We start from the raw sequence: 23,337 nt of genomic DNA, 5'->3' as shown, positions 1-23,337 counted from the left end.
AGAGAAAAAATGTCAAAGAAAAAAAAAGAGAAAAAATGTCAAAGAAAAAAAAAAAGAGAAAAAATGTCAAAGAAAAAAAAAAGAGAAAAAATGTCAAAGAAAAAAAAAGAGAAAAAATGTCAAAGAAAAAAAAAGAGAAAAAATGTCAAAGAAAAAAAAAGAGAAAAAATGTCAAAGAAAAAAGAGAAAAAATGTCAAAGAAAAAGAGAAAAAATGTCAAAAAAAAAGAGAAAAAATGTCAAAGAAAAAAAAAGAGAAAAAATGTCAAAAAAAAAGAGAAAAAATGTCAAAGAAAAAAAAAGAGAAAAAATGTCAAAGAAAAAAGAGAAAAAATGTCAAAGAAAAAGAGAAAAAATGTCAAAAAAAAAGAGAAAAAATGTCAAAGGAAAAAAAAAGAGGAAAAATGTCAAAGAAAAAAAGAGAAAAAATGTCAAAGAAAAAAAGAGAAAAAATGTCAAAGAAAAAAAGAGAAAAAATGTCAAAGAAAAAAAGAGAAAAAATGTCAAAGAAAAAAAGAGAAAAAATGTCAAAGAAAAAAAAACGAAAAAATGTCAAAGAAAAAAAAACGAAAAAATGTCAAAGAAAAAAAAACGAAAAAATGTCAAAGAAAAAAAAGAGAAAAAATGTCAAAGAAAAAAAAAGAGAAAAAATGTCAAAGAAAAAAAAAGAGAAAAACTGTCAAAGAAAAAAAAAGAGAAAAACTGTCAAAGAAAAAAAAGAGAAAAAATGTCAAAGAAAAAAAAAAAGAAAAAATGTCAAAGAAAAAAAAACGAAAAAATGTCAAAGAAAAAAAAGAGAAAAAATGTCAAAGAAAAAAAAAGAGAAAAAATGTCAAAGAAAAAAAAAGAGAAAAACTGTCAAAGAAAAAAAAAGAGAAAAACTGTCAAAGAAAAAAAAGAGAAAAACTGTCAAAGAAAAAAAAAAGAGAAAAAATGTCAAAGAAAAAAGAGAAAAAATGTCAAAGAAAAAAGAGAAAAAATGTCAAAGAAAAAAGAGAAAAAATGTAAAAGAAAAAACAATTTAGATAGAAAATAAAAATTTAAAAAATAAAATAAAAAGATTTATCTTTGATCTTACCAAGTACATTTAGGTAAACATTAGAAAAAACGTAGCCATATTTGTTACTGATGTTACATTGGATTGTCATCGCATCTTCTTTGATAAGATTAAAAATAGTCAAGTTTGTTTTGCTCACTAAATATTTATTCGGATCCAATTTTTCTGAAAAGAAAAAAAAATCAGTTATTAGCCAATCGAGAGTTTGAACTGTCATATTCAGGTTCCAAAATTTTCATTGCATAATTTTTGCATTAACACAGCTACTTATTAAAAGGTATTGAAGTTGTATTAATAGCGCTGGCTGAACATTAAAGACATGTTCAGATATGAAAATATACCCAAAGCACATAACATAGGAAAATTAACTTTAAATTAGAAATATTTCATAACAAGGTTTTATTAGCATATTTTTCTCCATCTCTCCTGAAACCTACCCCAGTTTAACATTAATAACTGTTTGAATTTTGTGAAAATAGAACTACACAGACAATACATAGAACTTTTTCATTGTGGATTCTGATTGAACCAAAGGTGAGCTGTTTTCTCCATCAGAATCCCTGATCCTTGAAATAGATTTCCAAATGAGATAAAAAAAATGCAACAATTCGAAATGAATTTGGACAGGTGCTCGACTACTGCATCCTCTTCTGTCTAAGTTTTTACCATCCTTTCCCTACATAGCAACAGCAGCTTGGTTGTTTATTTTTTGCCAAATAAACTGAATTGATAACGAAATAATTTTCCACTTACTTCTGAATACTGAGATACCATCAATGAACCATTGATACCGGTCAGAATGGGGACGACCATCTGCATCACAAATAAACATTGCTTATCCACCAATACTAGATTTAACATCCTTTGTTTTTTGTTTTTTTAATCCAATGCCTCTAATCGTTTTTTTTTAATTCAATGCCTCTCTTTCCACTGTGCCATAGGGGAGAGAGGTGCTGAATCTCTATGGTTCTGGGTGAGCATTGTCTGAAGATGGCGGTTTCAATACTACCCAAAGCCAGCCAGAGAATTAGTTGGCCAAAACATGGTGAGATGACAACAACTATGGAAGGCAGTAATTACTGAGGATTTAGTTAAGATCCCGTCGCGGTTAACTATCTGATGTAGACCAGAGGAATAATTGGCCGAAACATTGCGAAACAACAATGAAGATGAGGATAACAGTTCGCAAATAAATAAATATACAAATTACTCCTCTCAAAGGATTCCAATAAGAAATTAATAGAAGCTTGGTCGGGTGTTTTTTTTTTTTTTTTTTTGTTTTTTTTTTTGCAAATAAACTGAATTGATAGCCAAATAATTTTTAACTTACTTCGAAGTACTGAGACACCATCAATGAACCATTGATACCGGTCAGGATGGGGACGACTATCTGCATTACAAATGAATGTTGCTGATCCACCAACACTAGATTCAACATTCGCTGGTTCTGTAATCCATTTTGGTTTTGCTGGTAGGCGATAAAAAAAAAGGATGTTAGTAGTCAATGGCAAAAAAAAAAAAAAAAAAAAAAAAAAAAAAAAAAAAAAAAAAAAAAAAGAAAGAAAAAAAAGACTTCCTGGGAAAGTCTTACAATTGCAGAATATATACTACACTACCCACCATAATAAAAAAAAAAATACAATAATCAGGAATGTTAGTAGCCAATGACAAAAAACTAAAAACCCTGAAAATAGTTATGTGCTGGCAAAATGCTTAAAAATACTGGTAAAATATGAGATTGGTACAAGCGTTTTGATTCCGGCAACATCAGTCTTGAAGATAAACCTCGTTCAGAACGGCCGTTAAAGTTGGATGATGAAGACTTGAAAACCAGGTCGGACATTGCACCTTCAAGCACTCGAGAATTGGCTGATAAGCTTGGAGTTGACAAATCAACAATTCATCAACACTTGAAGCAAGGAGATTTTGCCGATTTGACTCGTTTGATGAAGTCAATAAAGTGTGCCAAGAATTCTTTGATACAAAGCCAGCTGAATGGTATTTTGATCAGATTTGAAAACTTGCAGACCGATGGCAGAAAATTTTGGAAAGTGGTCTTTATTTTGAGGATTAATTTTTTTTTTAATATTACTTGGTGAATAAAATTTCAATTTTTTGCAAGTGTTTACAATCTTTTGAGACAACCTAATATTTATATATGTACTTTTTTTCACTCTTTTTCTTGTATTATTTGCTCTTTTTTTTAATGATCCCAATTATTTCATAATGACCCCTATTTTCTTTTTACTATTACTTATCTAAACCTACCCTTCCAATTTTTATTCTATTTTCTCCTTCTTTAAATGTACTTTTCTCCTTATTTTGTTTATATTTTTTTAAAAGTTTTTACTTTATACCCCTGTCAAAGGGCAATAAAGAACGAAAGAGTTGTATACTCGGAATATCAAGTCTAAAGTTGCTGAGCAGCGGCTCAGTTTTCATGATTTTTGATGGATAACAAACAGGGTCCTGAACGGAGGTATGTTTTCTATTCCAACCATCATCAATGGACCAGAGGTAATTTTGTCAGCATCTCACAAAACTGAATTCTTTGCTCAGAACTTAGCAGCAAATTTTACCTTTTGTGATTAGGGCAGTGTATCCCCCCTCCCCATTTCCCCTGTGACTGAAAACAGACGTGACATACAAATATCTGTGCATGTTGTTGTCAAGCTTATAAAAAACTGACTCCAGTAAAGCAACTGTGTGGCACTATTGTGACAGATGCATTGCACCGGAAATCGACAAGTAAAGCTGTTACCGAGACGCCAGATGTATGGTGATGGGTTCAAAGTTCAAAATTGTTGACACAAACTGAGTTTTCGGAGACGAGTTACAATAACAAACAACTCAGTTCGCTTGCGTCAGTCTAAGAGAGACAGCCGACTACGACACGTGTTTGTCTGGAGCTCACACCCCGTCACCTCCACCCACCTCTGTTCCACGCCGCACTAATGCTCTCCATGTTTAAAACTCGCCATTGTCCTAATAACTGAATTCAGCTTTGTGAAAGGAAATAAAGACATTTTATTTTTTTTAGAAAATTTGTGGCGTCTTTCTTTAACCGAAGAGAAGAGTAGAATACATCACTATATCTTAGATTTGTAAATTGTCTGATATGAGGGGGTTCTCCCACATTAATCAAAGCTAATTGTTTTCTGGATGTCCTGGTATTAAAGGCCAGGAAGCTGCCTTCGCTTTCGATTAGTTTCGTTTTTATACGAAAAACACAAACAAACACGCAAGAGGATGGAATAGCATGAATTTTATCAAAGTCAATCAAAATAAATCTACAGATGGCGTTCCTTGCAAACTGTAGATATTATAATCTAGGGAGTATATAAAAAGTCATAAAACATAGTAACTCCCCCCACCCGAAAACCCCGGTGAAAAAAGCCTTTGTTGGATATACAAAAAAGCGCGCGCGATACTTTTGCCCGTTATATAGATGATGGACCTCATACATCAAAATCTCTGGGAGTATCGCAATAATCCCTATTAATCGTACATGCGCATAGAACAGATAGCATAATTTATAATGTACACTCTACCTTATCATAAAAGTTCAAAAATTTCAGCTAGATCAGTCTAGATTGTTTCCGGAAAAAAGTGGAATGGACAGACAGACAGACCAAGAAAAATATAAATGTTTGAATAAAATCCAGCAAAATTTCAGTCAGATTGGCCCAGTAGTTCCCGAGAAAAAGTAAAACAGAGACAAACAGACAATCTAAGAGAAATAGATAATTGAAAACATAAAAACTTAAGAGAATTGAATTCATATTTTCTTAACCTTGGACAAAAAAAAAAAAAAACTTACACTGAACCCTGACTTCAATCTTGTAAGTGGTCTTTGTCTTAGTCAGTTTATTTCTTCCAGAACATTCATAGTTTCCTTCATCACCATATCCAATGTTTGGGATATGCAGTTCTTGACCAAAACTATTAAGCACATATCTCAGGGGCAAGTCATTGTTATTCTTTGTCCAGAAAACTTCCGGAGTTGGACTGAAATTAGATAAAAGAAGAATCAAAATTAGTTTTAAAAATTTGGTTGGGCTTTTAACGACATATCAACCATTTTGGGGTTATTTAATGCCAAATTCAGTACAGAAAAAATTTTTTACACTTCAAATTTATTCATGGAGTTTGGTTGGTTGCTTTGTGTTATAGTATACTAGCCTGGGTGTTTGGAGGTGTGTGTTGAGTAACAAAACAAAAAACAAAAAAAAAAAAAAAGTAGTAGGTAGGTAGGCTTGAACCCGTACTGCGAAGGAAAAAAAAAAAAAAATTATGTCTTTGCTGCTGCACTCATCACCAACCGGCTAGTCAATCGAAAAGGGGGGATGACTTTCAAAAATATCAGCGAAAAAAGCAACCCCTCCATATTGAAAAGTGCTCAGTTAAAGGTGAAAGAATAATTGTTTTTAGTCAATTTTTCGATCTTTGTCTTCCGAATGGGTCGAGCTTCAAAATGATACCGATCTTGTGAAAATCTGGGTACTCTTGCATAATTTGACCCGGATCCTCGTGATTTCCCGTCAAGCCCGGAAACGCTAATCCGACTTTAGTTTGTAACTGTAAGCAGACGACAATCGAATTAAGAAAGTAACCACTGAAAAAAAATGACAGCCATGAAAATAAATCTGTGCACGATTGAAAAACAAATCGAAACGCCGATGAAGACAATTTCCTTTTGTCATGAAAAGAAATTGCTTTCCCAAAGAATGAGATGCAACAAATGTTTACTAAAAAAAAGAAATTGCGTAAAGGATGGCTTCTCCTGGCGGTGGTACAACCAGTGGTCATTGTAGACAGTGGGTGTCATTGCGCACAGGATCATTTTTTGCACGTTCCAATTTGGATATTGCAACTATAGTGAAAATCATCTATTTATGGGCCTTCGAAATGGCAACACTAAAAAATATTAAGAGAGAATGCGGTGTTATATCCGAACACACATACACGGATTGGAAGAACTTTCTGAGGGAAATTTGTCAGGAGTATTTCCTGAGGAATCCCCGGCAGATAGGAGGCCCAGGCCACATTGTAGAAATAGACGAATCCTTATTCAACCGGAGGAAACATAACATTGGGAGAATCCTCGAACCGCTCTGGGTCTTCGGTGGCTATGATATGACCGACAAGGAGGGTTTTTTGGTCACCATCCCAAAACGAAACGCCGAAACCTTCCTTCCAATAATAAAAAAAATATATTCTTCCAGGTACAACAGTCGTTTCCAACTGTTGGAAGGTCTATAACAAAGTTGGAGGAGAAGGGTTCCAACACCTCACTGTGAATCATAGTATTCACTTTGTAGACCCTACGATGAAGGCAACAATGAACCACGTCGAGAGGATGTGGAAGGAAGCAAAACAGCGTAACGAGCAAGAATGTGGGACTAGCCGGGACCCGGGAGTTTCTGGGTACATATTTACTAGAATTTATGTGGAGACAAAAATTTGGAAATGATCCTTTTGTCTCCATCATAAATCATATTTCCGAAAGCTACCCGGTTGGGGAGCTTTCTCCCATTTCCTCTGCCCCATCAACTCTCTCTTTGCTGTTGATGGCCGATCAACAGTCGAACGAAGCAAAAGATTCCTAAGGAAATATCCTCCTCTCCAGAAAGTTCTTCCGTCAGTAAATAACCGTTTAAAAAAGATTAAAAAAAAAAAAAAAAAAAAGATTTTTGATAAAAAAATTTAAAAAATACTAATAATTAAACAAAAAATTGTACTTACACCTAACATAACAATTATACAGGTAAACAACCTTTTTTTCTTTTTTTTTTTGCAGATAAATTAAGAAAAAAAAAACTTGTTGCTGATAAATATTATGCAAAAAAAATAAATAAAATGAAACAAAAAATTATACTTACACCTAACAGTTATACTGGTAATCAACCTTTTTTTGCAGATAAATTTAAAAAAAAAAAAAAAAACTTCTTGTTGATAATTATAAAAAAAAAAAAAATACAATAAATTAAATAAACATTTGTTTTTTTAAAGGCAAGTTTCTTGTTATTTGAAAATTTTTAGGTTTTTTTTTCGTTTCGTTTTGCTTTTTTTCCTTAGCCTGCATCTGTTATGCCGCTCGGCTGTCACCGATGATTGCCGGTCTCGCCCGATCTGGGCTTGACAAGAAATCACGAGGATCCGGGTCAAATTATATAAGAGTACCAAAATCTGTTGCTTCTGTCAAAAATTTTAGGCAGACATACAAACATACATTTAAACAGCCAGGTGAGATTTATATTATAGATTAACCCTTTTTGGGTTATTTAATGCTGAATCCATTAATTTTGGAAATAGTTTTTAAAGCTCTTTATATCTTCAAATATTTATGCATGGAGTTTGGATTGATTGTTTTGTAAAAGGAAAATGTTTTTATTTTTGACTTTACAAAACTCAATCAGGTTTTGAAAAGGAAAAAAACAATAACATCAATGTTTGGTGCATTTTTTTTACAGCATGTCAGTATCTTCAGATAGTATGATCTGTATCCCCTTTCCATTACGATATCCAATAAGTGACAAATTTGAACGCTCTGGGTCTCAGTATCTGGTGATCACTATGTTGAAAGGCCCTGTCCTACGAATCACCATTTTTCCCCATGTTGTAAAAAAAAAAAATTCAAAAAATATTGAAAAGGGCAAGTCGTCCGGCACTGGTCACCAAGGTCTATACCACTGAGGAACCAAAAGTCATTTCAAGCCAAAAAGATGAAGAATAACAATTCAACGACTGATCTTTTTTGCATAAAGTAACAATAATAAAATAATTATTCGTTGAAAAATTAAACACTGATTTTTCACAAGTCTTAACTTGGGCTCTTAATTACAGTCCCTATTTACTTGCCCCCCCCCCTCCACTGCATCCCCTTTCTCTTCCCTCCGAAGACCCCTCCCTACACTCCTGTTCTACCCCTTCTCGCCTACAACAACATCCAGTGAGTGATGTTACCAAATTCTGCCATTCTGGGTTCCGGTTGGTTACTCTGTATGTGGCAGTCACTCTGACAAACACAGCCTTGGATGTTAAAATCACCACTTCTTTCATGCCGTGTAATGATCGAAAAGGGCAAGTCCGTATCACTGAGGAAGCAAAGCATAAAGTAAAAAAGCTGTTTTGGCATGAGCAGTAGCCTGAGATGTCGGAAATTTTCTGTTTCTTTTTCTGTCCTTGTAACCATATCGCTAATAAGGGTACTAGAGGTAAAGGTTTTTCTGGGCTGATGTTATCCACCCGATAGTCAGGGACCTGAACCTTGAACTAATCACTAAGGAGGTTGTCCTATCAGCAGGTGCAAAGTACTGAGGCTGCTGTATTACCATTTGGTAAATACACCCTGGACCATGCAGTAGCTTCTAGTGTGGCTTCTCAATACCATGTTAGTATTGTCACGGCTTTACCGTATCACTTATCATGGTCTACAAAAATATTACTCTTTTTCTTCCTTACTTTCCCTCTCTGCCTTACTCTAACCAAGTCTGTCGACCTATTCCACAAATCCTAACATTCCATCGTGAAAAGTTTCCAGAAAGAATACACAATTAAACCCAGAACTCCAACTTCCAACATAAACCACCACTACCATGTCTCCTTCTCTAACATCAGGGGTCTACATTTCAACCATTCCAGAGGTTGAAATTCAATTACAGGAGATCAAACCAGACCTATTCTTCCTAAGCAAAACTGGCATTGGACCGACTATTTTTCTAGAGGAGTCCATAATTAAAGAATATTCTAATTTAACATCCTAATCTGACCCCTAAGATCTACATGGGCATGGAATATGTGCCTACATTAGAGATGGCTTTCCATGTGGTATGGACATCTCCAGAGAAGACACTAAATTGTCCTATATGTGTTCTCGGGTTTCACTTGCTCACACCACTGCATTTATATTTGCTCTTTATTGCTCCCATAACAGAGTTACTATCTTGAAGAGAATATCTGAGAAAATTGATCACATCCTGTTTGCTTATCCTTCAGTTAACATTCACGTCTGTGAAGATTTCAATGTTCACAATGTGGAATGGTTAGTCCACTCAAACAAGACAGATGAGGAGAGGTTCTGTCATGATTTCTCCATTGCTTATGAGGTAACTCAGATTGTTCTGACGCCCGACACTGATGGTCAGTATGCAAGTCTCCTAGGCCTTTTTCTCACAACTTGCCCTGAGCTATGTTCATCTTCCGTTCTGTCCCCACTGGGATCTTCCAACCACTCAGTTTTCTCTATTAAGATAAAAACAAAATATAATAAGTCCTCACACATACCTAGCCATTGTACAGTCTATCGATACTCTATGACTGACTGGGATAACTTTCCTACATTTATATAAGATCTATCTCTATGTTCCATGTTTAAAAAGAATGTGTCCTGCATAGTATCAGACTCGACAGAATGGTTAACTGTAGGCATAGACTGCTTCATACCCTCCAAAAAATTCCAGCAAAAACCTAACAGCCAGTCATGGTTCTCTTCGGAATGTGCTGCTGCCATTGCGCATGGAAATCACTATTTCTATTCGTCATCATCATGCAGTCCGTCAGTCTTGACGATGACTAGTCAGGGCCTTAGTGCTTTATCCTTCAGTGTTGGCATAGTCCTCTTTCTGTGTGAAACATACGGTCACAAGCACTGCATATGTGGGTGCAAGGATTGTGTCGTCTATAGTGTCTCAGCTCTAAGGTTTCTCCAGTCTTTCTCTCTTTCCTTTGTGGAGACTGTTCCGTCAACCACTCCTTTCTTTGGCTTGTTCCTCCTAACTCTCGACATTGATGTTCATTGCCTTCAGGTGCCGCTTTGTTACAACTTTGTAGCGAAGCTTCTGACCTCTTATCTTGCGGGTTCCATTTTCCAGTTCCCCGTAGAAGATAATCTTTGGAATTCAGTTTTCTTCCATTCTAGTAATGTGCCCGGTCCATCATAGTTGCATAGTAGCAAGGGTAGCTTCCACACTATTTAGGTTTGGTCTCCTGAGAACTTCCGTGTTTGGTATAAAGTCACTCCATTTGATCTTCATGATCCTTCTCAGGTGTCTGTTTGATGGCTTCCAATCTCCTTACGTGTTCTCTATACAGAGTGTAGGTCTCTGCTGAGTACAGCAGGGCTGGCAGGATGATAGTTTTGTAGACTCTGCACTTCATCTCTAGCCGGATACCAGCCCTTGTCCAGAGCCTCTTTTCTAGCTTGCCAAAGGAGGCACATGCGCTTTGGATTCGGCAGCTTATTTCTTTGTCAGCCCGGTTATCAGTGCTTAGAGTGCTTCCAAGGTATTTGAAGTTTTCAACAACTTTTAGCACCTTGCCGTTGATTGTTATTATTATAGGCTCTTGCGGGTCGTTATCTGGTGAGGGCTGATACATCAGTTCAGTCTTCTCTATGTTGATTTGTAGGCCTATCTTCCCGGCTGTTTGAGAGAAGGTATCAACTATCCTTTGCATCTGAGCTTGATTGTGAGCTATCAGAGCAGTGTCTTCTGCGAACAGTAGTTCTATTATCAGCTCCCTCCTTGTCTTGGTCTTCAGTCTTGCAAGGTTGAACAGTTTCCCATCAGAGCGTGTGTGGATGAAGACACCTACTTCGATGCTTTGATGACGAAGCATTAGGACGGCTGTCAGAAATAGGGTGAACAGTGTTGGGGCCAGTACGCACCCTTGTGGGAACGCACGCGCGCACACACACACAATATTTCCATTACTGTCAATGTAATAGACGTACTGAGACTAAAGTCGCCTTTAGGACTGCCAGCAACCAAAGTAAAAGATTAATAAAGAAAGCGCGAGAGTCGTATGCTCAGTTCGTTAATTCCAAAATAGCTGAGCAGCAGCTTGGTTCCTACCAGTTTTGGAAAATAAAAATCAGGATCCTAAACAAAAGTGTGTGCTCTATCCCATCTATCCTTAATGGACCTGAAGTAATTTGGTCAGCATTGGACAAAGCCAAAACTCTTTGCCAAAAACTTTGCAGCTAATTCTACCCTATGCAATCAGGTCTGCTAACTCCCCGTATTTCATCCTGTCTGAAAACACGCTATGTGACATACAAATATTTGTGCGTGATGTTGCCAAGCTAATCAAAAACCCAGCTTCCAGTAAAATGACTGGCCCTGACGTCATTCTTATTTTAGTGCTCAAAAAGCTTCAACCATATTTACAAAGCTGTTTAAGCATTGTCTTAAGGAGAATTGCTTCCTAACATCATGGAAAACCTCATCAGTATGTCCTGTGTTTAAAAATTCAGGTGATCGCTCATCTCCCTCTCAATACAGACCAATCAGTCTCCTGTGCATCATGAATAAATTGCTGGAATCTGTTAAATAGAGAAGTAGTTAACCACCTCAGCAAAAATAATGTGACATACAATATGGTTTCTGTTCTGCTAGATCTACAGCAGATGTGCGAACAGTGATATCCCATAGGATTAGCGAATCACTTGACAGAGGCTTCCTTTCTAGGGCAACTGCCCTTGACATATCAAAGGCCTTTAATAGGGTATGGCATAAAGGTCTACTCCACAAAATCTCCAGCTCTGGTATAGCTGAAAATGTTTTCAATTATTAGATTATTTCTCTCTGACAGGCTCATAAGAGTAGTGGTTGATGGGCATAAATCAGAAGCTTACACTATTAATGCCAGAGTCCATCAGGGGTCCATCCTGGGTTCAACTCTCTTTCTGATCTATATTAATGATCCTCACAAATTACATCCTAACATCATTTGTAGACATTTATGCTGACAATATTACCATCTTTGGCAACACTTCAAAGGTTGTAAACAACCAAGTTCTCTCTGATCTTGATCATGTGGTGCAATGGGGAAAGAGGTGGCTGGTTACTTTTAATGCATCTAAGACCAAGCTTAGATTTTTTCATCATCAACGCTCTGATCTGTCTGGCAACAATGGAAATGAATGGCTCTTGTCTTGGGGAAGCTCCATCTTTTGACAAACTTCTAGGTCTGACCTTTACTCCTGATCTGAGATGGAATACGTACCACTATCAAATCTGTTGCCAATGCTGCTGGAAATATGGTGAGATCGTCCTACTGCTCCAGTAGATATCTCACTCATGATACAATTCTCTACCTGTATATTATCCAGGTATGTACAAAGATGGAGTACTGTTGCCACATCTGGACAGGAGCTGCTAGAAGCAGCTTATCCTGCCTTGACAGTTCAAAATAGACTTCGTAGCCTTTGTAGCCTAGTAGAGGGTGCCCTTTCCTTTTCCATGCAACCTCTTTCCCTCAGAAAAGAAATAGCGAGTCTATCTCTGCTTTATCGTTATTTTCATGGCAAGTGCTTGTCTGAGCTCCAATCTATATTCCCCTCCCCTGTCCTGACTTTTACAAAAAACACCCGTCTAGCTGCAACCATTATCAATAATTTCCCCCACTTTATCTGTGCCTAAACCTAAATGTAGATTCCATGAACAAAGCTTCTGTCTTAGTGAGTGAGTGCGTTTGCTTAACAGCATTTCCACCTCTAGGGATCATTTAATGCCAAGAAAAGGTTTGACATAGAAAGTTTTAAATTTCTTAAAAAGTTTATCTTCAGAAGCAAGAGGCTTTAAATTTTCCGAAAAGTTTGTTTTCAAATGTAAAGGGTTTGTTTGTCTCGGGTAAAATGTTACTAGATTATTTCGTAGGAGTTTAAATAAATTTGTTTCTTTTAAGTACTTTAACATGTTGAGGCTGCACTTCTTAGATTTCTTTTTCAATACTTACTGTTCCGAAATATTTCTTCTAGATCGGTTTGTCTTCTACACTCTGTCAGTAAATGTTTGATTGGTATTTGTTAGTTGCAGAGTGTGCGGTTTGGGATTTCCTTCGTTTTGTTACGGTAGGAGCGAGTTAGTTTTGTATGTCCAATTCGTATTCGGTTCAGTACAATTTCCTCCTTTCTTCCCTTCAAAACTTTGTTTTTCATTTTTGATTCTAGGCTGATGCTCACGCAGTTTGTTTTCTGTGCATCTATTCCACTCTTCTTAACCACCTGTTTTCTATATGTTTGTGGAATTTTAATTTTTTTTTATGGTTTGGTGTTTTGTGGCTTCTCTAGCCAGTTTATCGATCCTTCTGTTTTCTAGGATGCAAACATGGCTTGGCATCGAGGCCATTACAATTATTTTGCCCTCCTAAACTATTTGATTACATTCTTGTACGATTTTTATGATGAACGGATGTTTGGCTTTTCCCTCCTTAAGTGCCACGATACAAGATAGTGAGTTTGTGTACATGATAAACTTTTGTCTGTTGTTGTTTATGTATTTGAGAGCCATTTTGATGATAGTTTGTAGTTCAGCTGTCTATATTGAAGTATCATTGGGGAGTCATATTTGGTATTGGCTTTGCTTCGTCTGTTCCATTTATTATTTTCGACCAAATGGTGTATATTTCTTTATATTCTGCATATTTTTCTCTGAGTTATCCAAAGTTGCTTCTGTTAGTTAAATTGTTTGTAATCTTTTTCTTATATTCAGCGAGTGTTAGGCCAATTTTTGGTTTGTTTAATGTCCATGATGGTCTGTCATTTATTTTGTGTAATTATGTTGTCTGGTTTTTTATAAATTTGTAGTATTATTTCTTTGAATCCGTGTCCAAAAGAGGATATACTTTTTGGTTTCACAGAATAAAAGTTGGTAAATTGTAGGTTGAAGGTAGTTTCGTATGCTGCAGTTTTGTTGTGTATTGCAACGCTAGTTTTCCCCATCTTAAGTGTAGGGGTGGTTCGTGGTTTTCTACATGCAGGCTTTCTATTGGTGAGGTTCGATAAGCTCCCAGGCCGAGTCTCAAACCTTGATTCTGTATAGTTAATAGTTTCTTTTTGAAGGATTTGTGAGTGGAGGTGTATAAGGCACAACCATAGTCCATTTTATATCTGATATGTGTATGGTATATTTAGAACTTTGTAGCCTGATCTGCTCCCCAGTCTAGTTTGGATAATATTTTTAAGATGTTTATTGCTTTAAAGGATTTTCGTTTTAAGTTGCTAATGTGCTTCTTGAATTATCATGAGTTTATTATCAAAAAACTAGAAAAACTTATGCAAGTTATACCAATCAAAGCTACTGAATAACGATTGAATATTATTTTCTTTTTTAAAGTCGGTTTCTATTTAACCTGTAGTTGCGACCCTTACAGGTACTACTACTCCGAGTCAGAGCAATGGCAATTGAGGGATGGCTTAACACTCTCCAAAATCTGAAAGCTGGGGCCTCATCATCAGATATAGTTCAAAAATGGGGATAAAGAAGCGGGCAGGATGAAACAAGAAGCAAGAAAAAAAAAAATTAAAAAAAAAAATCAAGCAAATGGGAAAAAAAAATCAAGCAAGGAAAGAAAAAAAAAAAAATCAAGCAAGGAAAGAAAAAAAAAAAATCAAGCAAGGAAAGAAAAAAAAAATCAAGCAAGGAAAGAAAAAAAAAAATCAAGCAAGGAAAGAAAAAAAAAATCAAGCAAGGAAAGAAAAAAAAAAATCAAGCAAGGAAAGAAAAAAAAAAATCAAGCAAGGAAAGAAAAAAAAAAAATCAAGCAAGGAAAGAAAAAAAAAAAATCAAGCAAGGAAAGAAAAAAAAAAAATCAAGCAAGGAAAGAAAAAAAAAAAATCAAGCAAGGAAAGAAAAAAAAAAATCAAGCAAGGAAAGAAAAAAAAAAAAAATCAAGCAAGGAAAAAAAATCAAGCAAGGAAAAAAAAAAAAAAGCAAGCAAGGAAAAAAAAAAAAAGCAAGCAAGGAAAAAACAAAAAAGCAAGCAAGGAAAAAACAAAAACAAAAATCAAGCAAGGAAAAAACAAAAACAAAAATCAAGCAAATAAAAAAAAAATCAAGCAAGGAAAAAAAAAAATCAAGCAAGGAAAGAAAAAAAAAATCAAGCAAGGAAAGAAAAAAAAAATCAAGCAAGGAAAGAAAAAAAAAATCAAGCAAGGAAAGAAAAAAAAAATCAAGCAAGGAAAGAAAAAAAAAATCAAGCAAGGAAAGAAAAAAAAAATCAAGCAAGGAAAGAAAAAAAAAATCAAGCAAGGAAAGAAAAAAAAAATCAAGCAAGGAAAGAAAAAAAAAATCAAGCAAGGAAAGAAAAAAAAAATCAAGCAAGGAAAGAAAAAAAAAATCAAGCAAGGAAAGAAAAAAAAAATCAAGCAAGGAAAGAAAAAAAAATCAAGCAAGGAAATAAAAAAAAAATCAAGCAAGGAAAAAAAAAATCAAGCAAGGAAAAAAAAAATCAAGCAAGGAAAAAAAAAAAAAATCAAGCAAGGAAAAAAAAAAAAAAATCAAGCAAGGAAAAAAAAAAAAATCAAGCAAGGAAATAAAAAAAAAAATCAAGCAAGGAAAAAAAAAATCAAGCAAGGAAAAAAAAAATCAAGCAAGGAAATAAAAAATCAAGCAAGGAAATAAAAAAAAAATCAAGCAAGGAAAAAAAAAAAAAAAATCAAGCAAGGAAAAAAAAAAAAAGCAAGCAAGGAAAAAACAAAAACAAAAATCAAGCAAGGAAAAAAAAAAACAAAAATCAAGCAAATAAAAAAAAAATCAAGCAAGGAAAAAAAAAAAATCAAGCAAGGAAAAAAAAAAAAATCAAGCAAGGAAAAAAAAAAAAATCAAGCAAGGAAAAAAAAAATCAAGCAAGGAAAAAAAATCAAGCAAGGAAAAAAAAATCAAGCAAGGAAAAAAAAAAAAAAGCAAGCAAGGAAAAAAAAAAAAGCAAGCAAGGAAAAAAAAAAAAAGCAAGCAAGGAAAAAACAAAAAAGCAAGCAAGGAAAAAACAAAAACAAAAATCAAGCAAGGAAAAAACAAAAACAAAAATCAAACAAATAAAAAAAAAATCAAGCAAGGAAAAAAAAAAAATCAAGCAAGGAAAAAAAAAAAAATCAAGCAAGGAAAAAAAAATCAAGCAAGGAAAAAAAATCAAGCAAGGAAAAAAAAAAAAAAATCAAGCAAGGAAAAAAAAAAAAAAGCAAGCAAGGAAAAAAAAAAAAAGCAAGCAAGGAAAAAACAAAAAAAAAAATCAAGCAAGGAAAGAAAAAAAAAATCAAGCAAGGAAAGAAAAAAAAAATCAAGCAAGGAAAGAAAAAAAAAATCAAGCAAGGAAAGAAAAAAAAAATCAAGCAAGGAAAGAAAAAAAAAATCAAGCAAGGAAAGAAAAAAAAAATCAAGCAAGGAAAGAAAAAAAAATCAAGCAAGGAAAGAAAAAAAAAAAATCAAGCAAGGAAAGAAAAAAAAAAAAACAAGCAAGGAAAGAAAAAAAAAATCAAGCAAGGAAAGAAAAAAAAAAATCAAGCAAGGAAAGAAAAAAAAAAATCAAGCAAGGAAAAAAAAAAAAAATCAAGCAAGGAAAAAAAAAAAATCAAGCAAGGAAAAAAAAAATCAAGCAAGGAAAAAAAAAAAAAAATCAAGCAAGGAAAAAAAAAAAAAAATCAAGCAAGGAAAAAAAAAAAATCAAGCAAGGAAAGAAAAAAAAAATCAAGCAAGGAAATAAAAAAAAATCAAGCAAGGAAATAAAAAAAAAATCAAGCAAGGAAAAAAAAAATCAAGCAAGGAAAAAAAAAAAAAATCAAGCAAGGAAAAAAAAAAAAAAATCAAGCAAGGAAAAAAAAAAATCAAGCAAGGAAATAAAAAAAAAATCAAGCAAGGAAAAAAAAAATCAAGCAAGGAAAAAAAAAATCAAGCAAGGAAATAAAAAATCAAGCAAGGAAATAAAAAAAAAATCAAGCAAGGAAAAAAAAAAAAAAAATCAAGCAAGGAAAAAAAAAAAAAAAATCAAGCAAGGAAAAAAAAAAAAAAATCAAGCAAGGAAATAAAAAAAAAATCAAGCAAGGAAAGAAAAAAAAAATCAAGCAAGGAAAAAAAAAATCAAGCAAGGAAAAAAAAAAAAAAATCAAGCAAGGAAAGAAAAAAAAAAATCAAGCAAGGAAAAAAAAAATCAAGCAAGGAAAAAAAAAAAAATCAAGCAAGGAAATAAAAAAAAAATCAAGCAAGGAAAGAAAAAAAAAAATCAAGCAAGGAAATAAAAAAAAATCAAGCAAGGAAAAAAAAAATCAAGCAAGGAAATAAAAAATCAAGCAAGGAAATAAAAAATCAAGCAAGGAAATAAAAAAAAAATCAAGCAAGGAAAAAAAAAAAATCAAGCAAGGAAAAAAAAAAAATCAAGCAAGGAAAAAAAAAAAAAAAATCAAGCAAGGAAATAAAAAAAAATCAAGCAAGGAAATAAAAAAAAATCAAGCAAGGAAATAAAAAAAAAATCAAGCAAATAAAAAAAAAATCAAGCAAGGAAAAAAAAAAAATCAAGCAAGGAAAAAAAAAAAATCAAGCAAGGAAAAAAAAAAAATCAAGCAAGGAAAAAAAAAAAATCAAGCAAGGAAAAAAAATATCAAGCAAGGAAAAAAAATCAAGCAAGGAAAAAAAAAAAAAAATCAAGCAAGGAAAAAAAAAAAAAAGCAAGCAAGGAAAAAAAAAAAAGCAAGCAAGGAAAAAACAAAAACAAAAATCAAGCAAGGAAAAAACAAAAACAAAAATCAAGCAAATAAAAAAAAAATCAAGCAAGGAAAAAAAATATCAAGCAAGGAAAAAAAAAAAAATCAAGCAAGGAAAAAAAAATCAAGCAAGGAAAAAAAAAAAATCAAGCAAGGAAAAAAAAAAATCAAGCAAGGAAAAAAAAAAATCAAGCAAGGAAAAAAAAAAAAAAGCAAGCAAGGAAAAAAAATATCAAGCAAGGAAAAAAAATATCAAGCAAGGAAAAAAAATCAAGCAAGGAAAAAAAAAAAAAAATCAAGCAAGGAAAAAAAAAAAAAATCAAGCAAGGAAAAAAAAAAAAAGCAAGCAAGGAAAAAACAAAAACAAAAATCAAGCAAGGAAAAAACAAAAACAAAAATCAAGCAAATAAAAAAAAAATCAAGCAAGGAAAAAAAAAAAATCAAGCAAGGAAAAAAAAAAAAATCAAGCAAGGAAAAAAAAAATCAAGCAAGGAAAAAAAATCAAGCAAGGAAAAAAAAATCAAGCAAGGAAAAAAAAAAAAAGCAAGCAAGGAAAAAAAAAAAAGCAAGCAAGGAAAAAAAAAAAAAGCAAGCAAGGAAAAAACAAAAAAGCAAGCAAGGAAAAAACAAAAACAAAAATCAAGCAAGGAAAAAACAAAAACAAAAATCAAGCAAATAAAAAAAAAATCAAGCAAGGAAAAAAAAAAAATCAAGCAAGGAAAAAAAAAAAAATCAAGCAAGGAAAAAAAAAAAAATCAAGCAAGGAAAAAAAAAATCAAGCAAGGAAAAAAAATCAAGCAAGGAAAAAAAAAAAAAAATCAAGCAAGGAAAAAAAAAAAAAAGCAAGCAAGGAAAAAAAAAAAAAGCAAGCAAGGAAAAAACAAAAACAAAAATCAAGCAAGGAAAAAACAAAAACAAAAATCAAGCAAGGAAAAAAAAATGAATAAGTCATTTGTCCATTTTTTTTTTTTTTTAAATACTTACTTGCCGGACCAAATACATTTCAGTTTAGCAGTGTCACCTTCCTGGAATATCAGTTCGCTGGGAGATGCCCAGGTTCGAATAGCTTCAAGCTCAGCAGCTTGTGCTACAAAAAAGAAAAAAAACAATTTTTAATATCCTCTCATTCTACTCTGAAAAGACTTTCATGATATTCACTCAGACTTTTTGCACTTGTGGAAGATTAACAATTTCTTGTGACTGCACTTAAAACGTAATTGACTGTTGCTCACTTGCGCTCTCTCTTTCTCCCCCTTTTGACCTTTCAACCTACTGGACGATCACGATCAAATAAATCATTCATCTTCTAAGATAATGTTGTTGAATTAATGGAATTATGTCTTAATTATAGAACGGCATTCCCTTGGTCTAGAAGAGGGGCTTCTAAAGTTTTCAAACGGGGGTGGGGAGATATTGCTGACTTTTTAAAGCTACACGGGCAAACATATATATATATATATAGTAATTTATAAAATATATATGGCGATTAAGCTACACTGAATATTCTGCGTTTCATCCACCTATAGGATTCGTCAGGCTTATGCGCCTAAGCCTGACGAATCCTATAGGTGGATGAAACGCAGAATATTCAGTGTAGCTTAATCGCCATATATATTTTATAAATTACTAACTAGCTCTACCTACGTATTGAGCACTTTTGAAGTAAATACTTAAAGTTTACGCATAAATCTATACTTTCATATATTAAATTTATGCGAATAAATGAAGTAGTTATATATATATATATATATATATATATATAATCTGAACATGTTTATGCTGTTTTGCTCATTAGCTTTTTAGGTAAATTGGTTCTCTAAAAATTCCATCTTTTAATTATTTTATGAACAAAAAAAAAAAAAAAAAAGAAAACTATGGTCGCTTTTTAATTCTTTCCTGCATATTTTTACGTTTTTAATAGAATCAATCCTCTATTATGAGGAATAATTTATCTGGTGGACTAATTTACAAAAAAAAATTAAAAAATAATGATAATGTTGTTCATCAAATTCGGCCTGTGTTTGTTTACAATATGACGTCAGTTGATACTTGGGCTCGATGATGAATGCCCTGGAAAAGCCACTTCTGATTCATGTTTAGTTTTAAAATATGCAAACAAAGAAATAATTTGCAGCAATATTAAATGGTACCTCTTTTATTGTAAATTGAACTCATTAAAAAAAAATTAAAATAGTGATGTACACCTGGGCTTGAACATGGGACCATTCAATCTATGGCCAAATGCTCTACCACCGAGCTATATATCCAGACGGTAATGAATCTTTTTTTTTTTTAAAGAAGAAATGATTTGTTTAGATTTTATTATCACCCTTGACTGGTGTAAAGTAAAATATTCCCCTGTAAAAATTATTTTTTTTATCTAGAAGAGAGAAAAGCTCTTTTTAAGATTGGATTTTCTTGATTTGATACTAGATGAATTTCTGTACAAAACATATCTAAGAACACTGTCAGACATAAATTTGCAAAAGATAGGCTCAACCATTTCGGAACCTATGAGGAAAGAACTCTCACACACAAAGTGACATATATATATATATATATATATATATATATATATATATATAATTCTTGGCTCATTCGTTATTAGTAGTCTAAATAACCACTGGAACGATTGCTTCGACATTTTGGTATAATATGTTTACTGTACCCATGCATGTTTTTATATATCTCTTTAAGTATAACATTATACTTCATTTTTCTTTAATAAATAGATGGTTTTCTTTGTACGATGGGCCATTTTTTTTTTTTTTTTTTATTTTGGGACAATTATTTATCACCGCCTGCCATCACATGACATCTTACCACTACAGGCTGTGGTGGTCTCGCTTAATGTAAACAAAATGTGTTTATTTTTGCTTTTATTATATAAATAAAGCATTGTAATTTGTAACAATAAAAAAATAATAATTTTTACGAAAATAGCCTCTAAAGTCCGTATTAATGAATTCGATATAACTCTAAGCAAAATGAATTTCTCACACTACCGATGCTATTTTTAGCATAAACAAGGTGTTTTATTTTGTATTTATTTTTTTTTTAATTTAATATCTTAGGACTTTACTAATTATCTTTGAAATAGATGCAGAAAACTAATATTTATCTCTAAAAGGATTTTAACAATGAATCTATTTAACTTCAAAATTTAGCTGAATTGGTAAGCTTGCTGTGAAAACATTTTTTACAACATTTTTTTTCCTTTGGGAAATTAAGTTTAGTCCTTAATCTTTCAAATACAATCAAAAAGGTGTCGGAAACCTACAAAAAATTTCTTTATTTTTGCCCGTACCTAAACAATGGATGTTAGCAACAAATCTTTTTACTATTCAGGAAATTAAAGATTCAATTAGATTCCTATTTCAGTCAACTAAATTATTTAGCGTGAAAGGAGTTTAGGAATTTATATCCAAACCTAAATATCTTTACTTAAATAAAAATAACATTAATACACTAAGTTAGGTAAAATTTGCATAGAATGCTCTGCTTTACAGTTGTTGTAAAATGGAGCAGAAATTTAAATTTTGTTCCCTTTTAAATTCGGTACATTTTTACATTACATCCAACTCATTGTTCACATTCGACATGTCAACTTTTATAGGTTTTCTGGTATGCTGACAAGGTTAGGGGTGTCTATTCCGAAAGCCGTTCTTAACATGGGAAGGTTTGGGGTATCTATTCAGAGAGCCATTCTTAACATGGGTAGATTGGAGTGTTTATTTGTTGTAAACGTACCTGACAATCTATAAATGTCAACATTTCCAATGTGAACGGTAAGTTGGACTTATGTAAAAAATAATAAAAAGATATACCAAACTGACTTTATCTGCTTAAAAATAGAATTATTTCCCTTTCGTTAATAACTTTTCTTTTTTCTTTCAAATATTTTGTGTTTTATATATATATATATATATATATATATATATATATATAATAAATCCCACAGCCAAACAACGTCGCAGCCCACAAGTCTTGGACTTCCGGTTCTTTGACTGTCATGGCTCTTGTGGGCTGCGACGTTGTTTGGCTGTGGAATTTATTATATACAATCTCTCACATTCTGAAAATCATATATATATATATATATATAAAAGTACAATTGTTGAATGTTATTCTTTTGATTATATTCGTTTGGGGGAGGGGGCACAATTAAAAAAAAAATAAAAAGATTAAAACGGAGCTAAATTTAAGTTTCTGTTCCATTTTTACAACAACCGTACCAATCAGGGGAATTGATTTACTAGGATTTGTATTAGAAGCTGAGCACTTATTAAAATTATTTAATTGTTGAATTTTTTGCATTTTGGTTAAATTTGTTAGTTTGCAATCGCTGATAGCCCACTCAAAAATTGAACAAGACGAAATTAAAAAGAATGGTACTCATGCAGAATTTGACACCCCCCCCCTTCCAATTATGGTTAGGGTTCGACCGGCAATCATCGGATTCAACCGAGCATTGTTCAAATATTGAAACACTAAATCAACATTTTTATTTTTTTGCATAACTAATTAATTATTGATGGGAATATTTTCCTGATTATTTTCTTAACATCTGTTAACACAAAAATTATTTGTACATTCACTTAAAAAAACTTTTCTCTACTTTCACTTATTTACAGTGTTCATATAAAGCATTCATCTTTTCTTTTTATAATAAAAATTCCGTTTTTAAAAAGAAACGTTTACTGCCAAATTTCTTTATAAAAAAAAAAGGTTTCCTGAAAAAACCCTTTCCCCTAACAATTTATGGTAAAAACAATCTTTTTTTTGAGAAAAAAAAAACTTTTATTGATTAAAAAATTGATAAAAAAATTGCAAAAATAATAAAAGTAAATAAACAATACAAAATGCAATTTTTCTTGAGGAATGTGTTCCATTTTAACAAACAGAGCCACAGCAACTCGTGGCCGGGTACAGCTAGTACAAATATAAACCATGTAAATTGTTTTATTGCAGGTCAGAATTTTTTTTGGATTATTTCCATAATTTTTGTGAAATTTCCAAATATATTTTTAAAGTTATGGTCATTTTTTTGTTTTTATATATTTTTAACTGTCTATCACGTTATTGCAGGTCTCCAAAATGCTCAGAAAAAGACAATTGGCTGCTGCTGAAAAGGAGCATATTGTTGTAAGCCTTGTAGAACATGCATCTCTTGTGGATCTAAGAGAGATCGAAGAACATTGCATTCATTTGTAGACAATCGAAACACCCCTCATTAATTCCATCATCAATACGGAGGTGGAGGGTGTCATATTTTGGGGTGGAATTATCTGTGATGAACTAATTGGATCGTTTTGGGTGCCAGATGTCAACTGGCAAGCCAATCTTATATTGCATTTTTAAATGAGCATTTGTCGCTATGACTTGACGACCTTCCATTGCCGAGTGATTTTCATGCATGACAACGCTACATCTCATTCAGTCAGTTTTAAATCTCTCTGCATCAGTGGTGATAATCTCATAACATGGCCACCTTGTTCTTCAGATCTCACAAGCTCAATTTTGAAGATAAAAGTTTATCAAGAGGAGTTCAATTTTCGGTGAAAGATGAATTTGGAGGAGGGTTATGGAAGTTGTTGGCATAACACCTAAAATTCGCCGACTGACTATTCATTGTTCAATATCATTTTGAAAAATGAAGTTTTGTTGACAAGTAAATCGTTTCTTTAACCCAAGTTCTTCCTTCGTTTTTGTTAATATCATTACTGATTATGTTCTTTGTTTCATTAAAGCAGAATTATGAAGTGAGAATATAGTTTTATTACCTAAAATATACATTTCCAGAT

The 23,337-nt window shown here is 32.6% G+C and overlaps 1 protein-coding gene across 2 annotated transcripts in view; it reads right to left on the bottom strand.

Annotated features, from left to right (window-relative positions):
• LOC145265379 (neuroglian-like) overlaps positions 1 to 23,337 on the bottom strand; it is a 148,089-nt gene that overhangs the window by 94,886 nt on the left and 29,866 nt on the right. For both annotated transcript variants that reach the window (XM_080121171.1, XM_080121172.1), the window contains exons 6-9: positions 18,518 to 18,620; positions 4,877 to 5,064; positions 2,387 to 2,524; positions 1,078 to 1,221 (exon numbers count right to left, since the gene is read on the bottom strand). In XM_080121171.1, the coding sequence (XP_079977297.1) occupies positions 1,078 to 1,221; positions 2,387 to 2,524; positions 4,877 to 5,064; positions 18,518 to 18,620 (573 nt within the window). The remainder of the gene's footprint in view (positions 1 to 1,077; positions 1,222 to 2,386; positions 2,525 to 4,876; positions 5,065 to 18,517; positions 18,621 to 23,337) is intronic.

Source organism: Euprymna scolopes, chromosome 40, assembly GCF_053919585.1.
Source record: "Euprymna scolopes isolate OS-2025 chromosome 40, ASM5391958v1, whole genome shotgun sequence".
Classification (NCBI taxonomy): domain Eukaryota; kingdom Metazoa; phylum Mollusca; class Cephalopoda; order Sepiida; family Sepiolidae; genus Euprymna; species Euprymna scolopes.
This window is presented reverse-complemented; position numbering and strand designations above follow the sequence as displayed.